At 49.9% G+C, this 13,797-nt stretch overlaps 1 protein-coding gene across 1 annotated transcript in view; it reads left to right on the forward strand.

Annotated features, from left to right (window-relative positions):
• The window catches only part of LOC139412443 (alpha-ketoglutarate-dependent dioxygenase FTO-like), a 111,692-nt gene that overhangs the window by 70,076 nt on the left and 27,819 nt on the right, over window positions 1–13,797 (forward strand). Inside the window, exon 3 of the mRNA XM_071159232.1 lies at window positions 11,631–12,675. Within this exon, the coding sequence (XP_071015333.1) occupies window positions 11,631–12,675 (1,045 nt within the window). The remainder of the gene's footprint in view (window positions 1–11,630; window positions 12,676–13,797) is intronic.

Genomic DNA, 13,797 nt, shown 5'->3' on the forward strand with positions numbered 1-13,797 from the left:
ATTGGTACTAGTCCAGACCTTCTGTCATCCCACTGCCATTGGTACTAGTCCAGACCTTCTGTCATCCCACTGCCATTGGTACTAGTCCAGACCTTCTGTCATTCCATTGGTACTATTCCAGACCTTCTGTCATCCCACTGCCATTGGTACTAGTCCAGACCTTCTGTCATCCCACTGCCATTGGTACTAGTCCAGACCTTCTGTCATCCCACTGCCATTGGTACTAGTCCAGACCTTCTGCCATCCCATTGGTACTAGTCCAGACCTTCTGTCATCCCACCGCCATTGGTACTAGTCCAGACCTTCTGTCATCCCATTGGTACTAGTCCAGACCTTCTGTCATCCCACTGCCATTGGTACTAGTCCAGACCTTCTGCCATCCCATTGGTACTAGTCCAGACCTTCTGTCATCCCATTGGAACTAGTCCAGACCTTCTGTCATTCCACTGCCATTGGTACTAGTCCAGACCCTCTGTCATCCCATTGGTACTAGTCCAGACCTTCTGTCATCCCATTGGTACTAGTCCAGTTCTTCTGTCATCCCACTGCCATTGGTAATAGTCCAGACCTTCTGTCATCCCACTGCCATTGGTACTAGTCCAGACCTTCTGTCATCCCACTGCCATTGGTACTAGTCCAGACCTTCTGTCATCCCACTGCCATTGGTACTAGTCCAGACCTTCTGCCATCCCATTGGTACTAGTCCAGACCTTCTGTCATCCCACTGCCATTGGTACTAGTCCAGACCTTCTGTCATCCCATTGGTACTAGTCCAGACCTTCTGTCATCCCACTGCCATTGGTACTAGTCCAGACCTTCTGTCATCCCATTGGTACTAGTCCAGACGTTCTGTCATCCCACTGCCATTGGTACTAGTCCAGACCTTCTGTCATCCCATTGGTACTATTCCAGACCTTCTGTCATCCCACTGCCATTGGTACTAGTCCAAACCTTCTGTCATCCCACTGCCATTGGTACTAGTCCAGACCTTCTGTCATCCCACTGCCATTGGTACTAGTCCAGACCTTCTGTCATCCCATTGGTACTAGTCCAGACCCTCTGTCATCCCATTGGTACTAGTCCAGACCTTCTGTCATCCCATTGGTACTAGTCCAGACCTTCTGCCATCCCATTGCCATTAGTACTAGTCCAGACCTTCTGTCATCCCACTGCCATTGGTACTAGTCCAGACCTTCTGTAATCCCACTGCCATTGGTACTAGTCCAGACCTTCTGTCATCCCATTGGTACTAGTCCAGACCTTCTGTCATCCCACTGCCATTGGTACTAGTCCAGACCTTCTGTCATCCCATTGGTACTAGTACAGACCTTCTGTCATCCCACTGCCATTGGTACTAGTCCAGACCATCTGTCATCCCACTGCTATTGGTACTAGTCCAGACCTTCTGTCATCCCACTGGTACTAGTCCAGACCTTCTGTCATCCCATTGGTACAAGTCCAGACCTTCTGCCATCCCATTGGTACTAGTCCAGACCTTCTGTCATCCCACTGCCATTGGTACTAGTCCAGACCTTCTGTCATCCCACTGCCATTGGTACTAGTCCAGACCTTCTGTCATCCCACTGCTATTGGTACTAGTCCAGACCTTCTGTCATCCCACTGGTACTAGTCCAGACCTTCTGTCATCCCATTGGTACAAGTCCAGACCTTCTGTCATCCCATTGGTACTATTCCAGACCTTCTGTCATCCCACTGCCATTGGTACTAGTCCAGAACCTCTGCCATCCCATTGCCATTGGTACTAGTCCAGACCTTCTGTCATCCCATTGGTACTATCCAGACCTTCTGTCATCCCATTGGTACTAGTCCAGACCTTCTTTCATCCCACTGCCATTGGTACTAGTCCAGACCTTCTGTCATCCCATTGGTACTAGTCCAGACCTTCTGTCATCCCACTGCCATTGGTACTAGTCCAGATCATCTGTCATCCCATTGGTACTAGTCCAGACCTTCTGTCATCCCACTGCCTTTGGTACTAGTCCAGACCTTCTGCCATCCCATTGCCATTGGTACTAGTCCAGACCTTCTGTCATCCCATTGGTACTAGTCCAGACCTTCTGTCATCCCACTGCCATTGGTACTAGTCCAGACCTTCTGTCATCCCATTGGTACTAGTACAGACCTTCTGTCATCCCACTGCCATTGGTACTAGTCCAGACCTTCTGTCATCCCACTGCTATTGGTACTAGTCCAGACCTTCTGTCATCCCACTGGTACTAGTCCAGACCTTCTGTCATCCCATTGGTACAAGTCCAGACCTTCTGCCATCCCATTGGTACTAGTCCAGACCTTCTGTCATCCCACTGCCATTGGTACTAGTCCAGACCTTCTGTCATCCCACTGCCATTGGTACTAGTCCAGACCTTCTGTCATCCCACTGCTATTGGTACTAGTCCAGACCTTCTGTCATCCCACTGGTACTAGTCCAGACCTTCTGTCATCCCATTGGTACAAGTCCAGACCTTCTGTCATCCCACTGCCTTTGGTACTAGTCCAGACCTTCTGCCATCCCATTGCCATTGGTACTAGTCCAGACCTTCTGTCATCCCACTGCCATTGGTACTAGTCCAGACCTTCTGTCATCCCACTGCCATTGGTACTAGTCCAGACTTTCTGTCATCCCATTGGTACTATTCCAGACCGTCTGTCATCCCACTGCCATTGGTACTAGTCCAGACCTTCTGTCATCCCACTGCCGTTGGTACTAGTCCAGACCTTCTGTCATCCCACTGCCATTGGTACTAGTCCAGACCTTCTGTCATCCCATTGGTACTAGTCCAGACCTTCTGTCATCCCACTGCCATTGGTACTAGTCCAGACCTTGTGTCATCCCACTGCCGTTGGTACTAGTCCAGACCTTCTGTCATCCCACTGCTATTGGTACTAGTCCATACCTTCTGCCATCCCATTGCCATTGGTACTAGTCCAGACCTTCTGTCATCCCATTGGTACTAGTCCAGACCTTCTTTCATCCCACTGCCATTGGTACTAGTCCAGACCTTCTGTCATCCCATTGGTACTAGTCCAGACCTTCTGTCATCCCACTGCCATTGGTACTAGTCCAGATCATCTGTCATCCCATTGGTACTAGTCCAGACCTTCTGTCATCCCACTGCCTTTGGTACTAGTCCAGACCTTCTGCCATCCCATTGCCATTGGTACTAGTCCAGACCTTCTGTCATCCCATTGGTACTAGTCCAGACCTTCTGTCATCCCACTGCCATTGGTACTAGTCCAGACCTTCTGTCATCCCATTGGTACTAGTACAGACCTTCTGTCATCCCACTGCCATTGGTACTAGTCCAGACCTTCTGTCATCCCACTGCTATTGGTACTAGTCCAGACCTTCTGTCATCCCACTGGTACTAGTCCAGACCTTCTGTCATCCCATTGGTACAAGTCCAGACCTTCTGCCATCCCATTGGTACTAGTCCAGACCTTCTGTCATCCCACTGCCATTGGTACTAGTCCAGACCTTCTGTCATCCCACTGCCATTGGTACTAGTCCAGACCTTCTGTCATCCCACTGCTATTGGTACTAGTCCAGACCTTCTGTCATCCCACTGGTACTAGTCCAGACCTTCTGTCATCCCATTGGTACAAGTCCAGACCTTCTGTCATCCCACTGCCTTTGGTACTAGTCCAGACCTTCTGCCATCCCATTGCCATTGGTACTAGTCCAGACCTTCTGTCATCCCACTGCCATTGGTACTAGTCCAGACCTTCTGTCATCCCACTGCCATTGGTACTAGTCCAGACTTTCTGTCATCCCATTGGTACTATTCCAGACCGTCTGTCATCCCACTGCCATTGGTACTAGTCCAGACCTTCTGTCATCCCACTGCCGTTGGTACTAGTCCAGACCTTCTGTCATCCCACTGCCATTGGTACTAGTCCAGACCTTCTGTCATCCCATTGGTACTAGTCCAGACCTTCTGTCATCCCACTGCCATTGGTACTAGTCCAGACCTTCTGTCATCCCACTGCCGTTGGTACTAGTCCAGACCTTCTGTCATCCCACTGCTATTGGTACTAGTCCATACCTTCTGCCATCCCATTGCCATTGGTACTAGTCCAAACCTTCTGTCATCCCACTGCTATTGGTACTAGTCCAGACCTTCTGTCATCCCACTGCCATTGGTACTAGTCCAGACCTTCTGTCATCCCATTGGTACTAGTCCAGACCTTCTGTCATTCCACTGCCATTGGTACTAGTCCAGACCCTCTGTCATCCCATTGGTACTAGTCCAGACCTTCTGTCATCCCATTGGTACTAGTCCAGACCTTCTGTCATCCCATTGGTACTAGTCCAGTTCTTCTGTCATCCCACTGCCATTGGTACTAGTCCAGACCTTCTGTCATCCCACTGCCATTGGTACTAGTCCAGACCTTCTGTCATCCCACTGCCATTGGTACTAGTCCAGACCTTCTGTCATCCCACTGCCATTGGTACTAGTCCAGACCTTCTGTCATCCCATTGGTACTAGTCCATACCTTCTGTCATCCCACTGCCATTGGTACTAGTCCAGACCTTCTGTCATCCCATTGGTACTAGTCCAGACCTTCTGTCATCCCACTGCCATTGGTACTAGTCCAGACCTTCTGTCATCCCATTGGTACTAGTCCAGACGTTCTGTCATCCCACTGCCATTGGTACTAGTCCAGACCTTCTGTCATCCCATTGGTACTATTCCAGACCTTCTGTCATCCCACTGCCATTGGTACTAGTCCAAACCTTCTGTCATCCCACTGCCATTGGTACTAGTCCAGACCTTCTGTCATCCCACTGCCATTGGTACTAGTCCAGACTTTCTGTCATCCCATTGGTACTAGTCCAGACCTTCTGTCTTTCCACTGCCATTGGTACTAGTCCAGACCCCCTGTCATCCCATTGGTACTAGTCCAGACCTTCTGTCATCCCATTGGTACTAGTCCAGACCTTCTGCCATCCCATTGCCATTAGTACTAGTCCAGACCTTCTGTCATCCCACTGCCATTGGTACTAGTCCAGACCTTCTGTCATCCCACTGCCATTGGTACTAGTCCAGACCTTCTGTCATCCCATTGGTACTAGTCCAGACCTTCTGTCATCCCACTGCCATTGGTACTAGTCCAGACCTTCTGTCATCCCATTGGTACTAGTACAGACCTTCTGTCATCCCACTGCCATTGGTACTAGTCCAGACCTTCTGTCATCCCATTGGTACTAGTCCAGACCTTCTGTCATCCCACTGCCATTGGTACTAGTCCAGACCTTCTGCCATCCCATTGGTACTAGTCCAGACCTTCTGTCATCCCACTGCCATTGGTACTAGTCCAGACCTTCTGTCATCCCACTGCCATTGGTACTAGTCCAGACCTTCTGCCATCCCATTGGTACTAGTCCAGACCTTCTGTCATCCCACTGCCATTGGTACTAGTCCAGACCTTCTGTCATCCCACTGCCATTGGTACTAGTCCAGACCTTCTGTCATCCCACTGCTATTGGTACTAGTCCAGACCTTCTGTCATCCCACTGGTACTAGTCCAGACCTTCTGTCATCCCATTGGTACAAGTCCAGACCTTCTGCCATCCCATTGGTACTAGTCCAGACCTTCTGTCATCCCACTGCCATTGGTACTAGTCCAGACCTTCTGTCATCCCACTGCCATTGGTACTAGTCCAGACCTTCTGTCATCCCACTGCTATTGGTACTAGTCCAGACCTTCTGTCATCCCACTGGTACTAGTCCAGACCTTCTGTCATCCCATTGGTACAAGTTCAGACCTTCTGTCATCCCATTGGTACTATTCCAGACTTTCTGTCATCCCACTGCTATTGGTACTAGTCCAGACCTTCTGTCATCCCACTGCCATTGGTACTAGTCCAGACCTTCTGTCATCCCATTGGTACTAGTCCAGACCTTCTGTCATTCCACTGCCATTGGTACTAGTCCAGACCCTCTGTCATCCCATTGGTACTAGTCCAGACCTTCTGTCATCCCATTGGTACTAGTCCAGACCTTCTGTCATCCCATTGGTACTAGTCCAGTTCTTCTGTCATCCCACTGCCATTGGTACTAGTCCAGACCTTCTGTCATCCCACTGCCATTGGTACTAGTCCAGACCTTCTGTCATCCCACTGCCATTGGTACTAGTCCAGACCTTCTGTCATCCCACTGCCATTGGTACTAGTCCAGACCTTCTGTCATCCCATTGGTACTAGTCCATACCTTCTGTCATCCCACTGCCATTGGTACTAGTCCAGACCTTCTGTCATCCCATTGGTACTAGTCCAGACCTTCTGTCATCCCACTGCCATTGGTACTAGTCCAGACCTTCTGTCATCCCATTGGTACTAGTCCAGACGTTCTGTCATCCCACTGCCATTGGTACTAGTCCAGACCTTCTGTCATCCCATTGGTACTATTCCAGACCTTCTGTCATCCCACTGCCATTGGTTCTAGTCCAAACCTTCTGTCATCCCACTGCCATTGGTACTAGTCCAGACCTTCTGTCATCCCACTGCCATTGGTACTAGTCCAGACCTTCTGTCATCCCATTGGTACTAGTCCAGACCTTCTGTCTTTCCACTGCCATTGGTACTAGTCCAGACCCCCTGTCATCCCATTGGTACTAGTCCAGACCTTCTGTCATCCCATTGGTACTAGTCCAGACCTTCTGCCATCCCATTGCCATTAGTACTAGTCCAGACCTTCTGTCATCCCACTGCCATTGGTACTAGTCCAGACCTTCTGTCATCCCACTGCCATTGGTACTAGTCCAGACCTTCTGTCATCCCATTGGTACTAGTCCAGACCTTCTGTCATCCCACTGCCATTGGTACTAGTCCAGACCTTCTGTCATCCCATTGGTACTAGTACAGACCTTCTGTCATCCCACTGCCATTGGTACTAGTCCAGACCTTCTGTCATCCCATTGGTACTAGTCCAGACCTTCTGTCATCCCACTGCCATTGGTACTAGTCCAGACCTTCTGCCATCCCATTGGTACTAGTCCAGACCTTCTGTCATCCCACTGCCATTGGTACTAGTCCAGACCTTCTGTCATCCCACTGCCATTGGTACTAGTCCAGACCTTCTGCCATCCCATTGGTACTAGTCCAGACCTTCTGTCATCCCACTGCCATTGGTACTAGTCCAGACCTTCTGTCATCCCACTGCCATTGGTACTAGTCCAGACCTTCTGTCATCCCACTGCTATTGGTACTAGTCCAGACCTTCTGTCATCCCACTGGTACTAGTCCAGACCTTCTGTCATCCCATTGGTACAAGTCCAGACCTTCTGCCATCCCATTGGTACTAGTCCAGACCTTCTGTCATCCCACTGCCATTGGTACTAGTCCAGACCTTCTGTCATCCCACTGCCATTGGTACTAGTCCAGACCTTCTGTCATCCCACTGCTATTGGTACTAGTCCAGACCTTCTGTCATCCCACTGGTACTAGTCCAGACCTTCTGTCATCCCATTGGTACAAGTTCAGACCTTCTGTCATCCCATTGGTACTATTCCAGACTTTCTGTCATCCCACTGCCATTGGTACTAGTCCAGAACTTCTGCCATCCCATTGCCATTGGTACTAGTCCAGACCTTCTGTCATCCCATTGGTACTAGTCCAGACCTTCTGTCATCCCATTGGTACTAGTCCAGACCTTCTTTCATCCCACTGCCCATTGGTACTAGTCCAGACCTTCTGTCATCCCATTGGTACTAGTCCAGACCTTCTGTCATCCCACTGCCATTGGTACTAGTCTAGACCATCTGTCATCCCATTGGTACTAGTCCAGACCTTCTGTCATCCCACTGCCTTTGGTACTAGTCCAGACCTTCTGCCATCCCATTGCCATTGGTACTAGTCCAGACCTTCTGTCATCCCACTGCCATTGGTACTAGTCCAGACCTTCTGTCATCCCACTACCATTGGTACTAGTCCAGACCTTCTGTCATCCCATTTGTACTATTCCAGACCGTCTGTCATCCCACTGCCATTGGTACTAGTCCAGACCTTCTGTCATCCCACTGCCGTTGGTAATAGTCCAGACCTTCTGTCATCCCACTGCCATTGGTACTAGTCCAGACCTTCTGTCATCCCATTGGTACTAGTCCAGACCTTCTGTCATCCCACTGCCATTGGTACTAGTCCAGACCTTGTGTTATCCCACTGCCGTTGGTACTAGTCCAGACCTTCTGTCATCCCACTGCTATTGGTACTAGTCCAGACCTTCTGCCATCCCACTGCCATTGGTACTAGTCCAGACCTTCTGTCATCCCATTGGTACTAGTCCAGACCTTCTGTCATTCCACTGCCATTGGTACTAGTCCAGACCCTCTGTCATCCCATTGGTACTAGTCCAGACCTTCTGTCATCCCATTGGTACTAGTCCAGACCTTCTGTCATCCCATTGGTACTAGTCCAGTTCTTCTGTCATCCCACTGCCATTGGTACTAGTCCAGACCTTCTGTCATCCCACTGCCATTGGTACTAGTCCAGACCTTCTGTCATCCCACTGCCATTGGTACTAGTCCAGACCTTCTGTCATTCCAATTGGTACTATTCCAGACCTTCTGTCATCCCACTGCCATTGGTACTAGTCCAGACCTTCTGTCATCCCACTGCCATTGGTACTAGTCCAGACCTTCTGTCATCCCACTGCCATTGGTACTAGTCCAGACCTTCTGCCATCCCATTGGTACTAGTCCAGACCTTCTGTCATCCCACTGCCATTGGTACTAGTCCAGACCTTCTGTCATCCCATTGGTACTAGTCCAGACCTTCTGTCATCCCACTGCCATTGGTACTAGTCCAGACCTTCTGCCATCCAATTGGTACTAGTCCAGACCTTCTGTCATCCCATTGGTACTAGTCCAGACCTTCTGTCATCCCATTGGTACTAGTCCAGACCTTCTGTCATCCCATTGGTACTAGTCCAGACCATCTGTCATCCCACTGCCATTGGTACTAGTCCAGACCTTCTGTCATCCCACTGCCATTGGTACTAGTCCAGACCTTCTGTCATCCCATTGGTACTATTCCAGACCTTCTGTCATCCCACTGCCATTGGTACTAGTCCAGACCTTCTGTCATCCCACTGCCGTTGGTACTAGTCCAGACCTTCTGTCATCCCACTGCCATTGGTACTAGTCCAGACCTTCTGCCATCCCATTGGTACTAGTCCAGACCTTCTGTCATCCCACTGCCATTGGTACTAGTCCAGACCTTCTGTCATCCCACTGCCATTGGTACTAGTCCAGATCTTCTGTCATCCCATTGGTACTAGTCCAGACCTTCTGTCATCCCACTGCCATTGGTACTAGTCCAGACCTTCTGTCATCCCACTGCCATTGGTACTAGTCCAGACGTTCTGTCATCCCACTGCCATTGGTACTAGTCCAGACCTTCTGTCATCCCATTGGTACTATTCCAGACCTTCTGTCATCCCACTGCCATTGGTACTAGTCCAGACCTTCTGTCATCCCACTGCCGTTGGTACTAGTCCAGACCTTCTGTCATCCCACTGTCATTGGTACTAGTCCAGACCTTCTGTCATCCCATTGGTACTATTCCAGACCTTCTGTCATCCCACTGCCATTGGTACTAGTCCAGACCTTCTGTCATCCCACTGCCGTTGGTACTAGTCCAGACCTTCTGTCATCCCACTGCCATTGGTACTAGTCCAGACCTTCTGTCATCCCATTGGTACTATTCCAGACCTTCTGTCATCCCACTGCCATTGGTACTAGTCCAGACCTTCTGTCATCCCACTGCCGTTGGTACTAGTCCAGACCTTCTGTCATCCCACTGCCATTGGTACTAGTCCAGACATTGTGTCATCCCACTGCCATTGGTATTAGTCCAGACCTTCTGTCATCCCACTGCCATTGGTACTAGTCCAGACCTTCTGCCATCCCATTTGTACTAGTCCAGACCTTCTGTCATCCCACTGCCATTGGTTCTAGTCCAGACCTTCTGTCATCCCACTGCCATTGGTACTAGTCCAGACCTTCTGTCATCCCACTGCCATTGGTACTAGTCCAGACTTTCTGTCATCCCATTGGTACTAGTCCATATCTTCTGTTATCCCACTGCTATTGGTACTAGTCCAGACCTTCTGTCATCCCACTGGTACAAGTCCAGACCTTCTGTCATCCCATTGGTACTAGTCCAGACCTTCTGTCATCCCATTGGTACTAGTCCAGACCTTCTATCATCCCATTGGTACTAGTCCAGACCTTCTGCCATCCCATTGCCATTGGTACTAGTCCAGACCTTCTGTCATCCCACTGCCATTGGTACTAGTCCAGACCTTCTGTCATCCCATTGGTACTAGTCCAGACCTTCTGTCATCCCACTGCCATTGTCCAGACCTTCTGCCATCCCATTGCCATTGGTACTAGTCCAGACCTTCTGTCATCCCACTGCCATTGGTACTAGTCCAGACCTTCTGTCATCCCACTGCCCTTCTGTCATCCCACTGCCATTGGTACTAGTCCAGACCTTCTGTCATCCCACTGCCATTGGTACTAGTCCAGACCTTCTGTCATCCCATTGGTACTAGTACAGACCTTCTGTCATCCCACTGCCATTGGTACTAGTCCAGACCTTCTGTCATCCCACTGCCATTGGTACTAGTCCAGACCTTCTGTCATCCCACTGCCATTGGTACTAGTCCAGACCATCTGTCATCCCATTGGTACTAGTCCAGACCTTCTGTCATCCCACTTCCATTGTTACTAGTCCAGACCTTGTGTCACCCCACTGCCGTTGGTACTAGTCCAGACCTTCTGTCATCCCACTGCCATTGGTACTAGTCCAGACCTTCTGCCATCCCATTGCCATTGGTACTAGTCCAGACCTTCTGTCATCCCACTGCCATTGGTACTATTCCAGACTTTCTGTCATCCCACTGCCATTGGTACTAGTCCAGACCTTCTGTCATCCCATTGGTACTAGTCCAGACCTTCTGTCATCCCATTGGTACTAGTCCAGACCTTCTGTCATCCCATTGGTACTAGTCCAGTTCTTCTGTCATCCCACTGCCATTGGTACTAGTCCAGACCTTCTGTCATCCCACTGCCATTGGTACTAGTCCAGACCTTCTGTCATCCCACTGCCATTGGTACTAGTCCAGACCTTCTGCCATCCCATTGGTACTAGTCCAGACCTTCTGTCATCCCACTGCCATTGGTACTAGTCCAGACCTTCTGTCATCCCATTGGTACTAGTCCAGACCTTCTGTCATCCCACTGCCATTGGTACTAGTCCAGACCTTCTGCCATCCCATTGCCATTGGTACTAGTCCAGACCTTCTGTCATCCCATTGGTACTAGTCCAGACCTTCTGTCATCCCATTGGTACTATTCCAGACCGTCTGTCATCCCACTGCCATTGGTACTAGTCCATACCAAAGCCGTCTGTCTATGTCTTAGCCTTTGGAAAGATACTTAGCTCAGACCATAGATTTAGAAGGAACATGGCTAGTTATACAATATTTATGTTGGCTGTTTGGTCTGTGTACTTGTTCTCCATCAATTGTTTCTGGAGACAGAGACCACTTAACTTATAGCAATCAGAACAACAGCTAATTGATCTGTGTTTGCCTGTGTTCCAGTGGGAGACTAGCTACTCTGGCCTGGCTCTGCGGCGGTCCTGCTCTCTGCCTGAGGAGCTCCATGGTCGGGTGGAGGCTGCTCTGTTCACCCTGCGGCGGAGGGGCTGTTTCCTGAGGGACCTGGTGAAGGTGAGGGACCGAGACGTCTTCACCGCCGTGTCCCGGGTGCTGCTGGGTCAGCCAGGAACCACCTACCGCTATCTGGACACGCGGCTCTTCACCATCCCCTGGCACACAGACGAGCAGAGAGGAACCTGCTGCGACCCAGACCTCAGCGCCGCATGCAAAGCACTCTGGGAGCTCAACTGCTTCTTCTGCTCTGATGTCGGAGACAGGAAGGAGGGGGATGTTTTCAAGCAGTGCAGGAAAGAGTTGGTTGGTGCTATAGAGTCTAAACCCAGTGTAGAAGGAGACACGGAGTCTAAAGATAGCGAGGAGTCCAAACCCAGTGATGATGGAGGAGACTCGGAGTCCAAGCAGAGTGAGGAGGGAGAGACTGAGTCAAAGCACAGCGACGATTGGGACATAGAGTCAAAATACAGTGAAGAGGAAGGCCCATCGTCCAAACAGGATACAGCGTGGGAGTCAAGACACGGCGACGAGATGGGAGACATGAAGACTAAACAAACTGAATTGGGGAGTCCAACGGCATCAAAACAACACAGTGAGGGAAAACACACAGGCTGGAAGCACAGGCCAGCTGGCAGCACAGAGACAGAGACCACAGACCTAGGCACTCAGGAGAAGCCTGTGGCTGAGCTAAAACACAGTCTCTCTGGGTACCACATTGAAGATGAGGAGGATGAAGACCAGCAGAGTGGGCAGGGATGCTCTAACCTCAACCCTGCTAAGACACCCTGTCCTGGCCCGACCCAGTTCAACGTCACCCTGCTCAACTACATGGACCCAGCAGCTATGAGCCAGCTGAAAGAAGAGCCGTATTATGGGATGGGCAAGATGGCTGTGGGCTGGCACCATGATGAGAACCTGGTCAGCCTATCTCCTGTGGCCGTCTACAGCTACAGCTGTCATGACGACGACAAAGGTGAGGGTCAAAGGTCATACAGTATAGTTGTTGTATATCACTGTCAGTAGTGGTGGATCCCCGTCAAATTAGACCCAAACTTCCTCAAAAACACGCTTCAGTCTCACTTGTTATCCCATTTTTATCACTCCACCCACAACCCCTTAGAAGTAGCTATTTTCTTCTCCACTGTGATGTCATTTTGAGCTACTATCTCTATCAAATGCAGCTAACAGCTAACGTTGTGTATGTGGCCCTACAGCAGCTCACTTCCAACAGCTTTACAGCATTTATCTCAGACACGGCCTCCAGTGAGCCAGCCATCAGATCTATCAGCCTGATAGTGTCAGGGCATTATCAAATGTCATCACAGGCTGCCTCTGTTCTGTTCTGACAGGCTGGGATGCCTTATCGCTAGCAGGGCCAGGGGGTGAGGGAAGATCATCAACACACACTCTCTGGGACACATTCAGGGGCTAAACACATGCTGAACGGCACACTACAAAACTCCAACAACTCGCCCAGCCTTATCGCTCAACGATCTGATCTGATTCCTCCAGAAATGATCAATGTGTAATTATCTGATATGGAATAATGAGTGTCTGCTTTGATTACTGGTTCTAGACTGTACAGCAGTATTGAGGCAGTATTGAGGCAGTGTTTAGCCTAGATGTTCTATCATGGGTCTCGGCCTGATTTTATAGGGCTGATATGAGTGTATCTTTTTTGATGGAGTTCATTCATTGATCGATCATGATCATATTTTTTTATCAAATATGTACTCTGTTTTACTATCAAGGTGCACGATCCCCTTTTCACATGGCAATACAGTTCACAACCACATCTCATCCGCCTTTGCAGTGGGCCGACATCATTTCAGAGGGATTGGCTAAACAGAACCATCTGCCGTAGAGTAGAAGACTGTGGAGATGATTTGTTCTGACCCATCTGACCGTTGACCCTTGGGAACGCTGGCTTCAAACAGCACAGGACCGACCGGCCGGGGCTGTAGTCTAGGTAGCTTGTTCTATCTGCAGCTGTGCCTTTCCTTTGTAGGCCAAACTGACCCCACAGCACCAGACTTCACAGGCAAACCTGACAAAGTTTAGCAGCACTGCTTGCTAACCCCGCTGTGCATTACTC

Source organism: Oncorhynchus clarkii, chromosome 6 (genome assembly GCF_045791955.1).
Source record: "Oncorhynchus clarkii lewisi isolate Uvic-CL-2024 chromosome 6, UVic_Ocla_1.0, whole genome shotgun sequence".
NCBI classification, from domain to species: domain Eukaryota; kingdom Metazoa; phylum Chordata; class Actinopteri; order Salmoniformes; family Salmonidae; genus Oncorhynchus; species Oncorhynchus clarkii.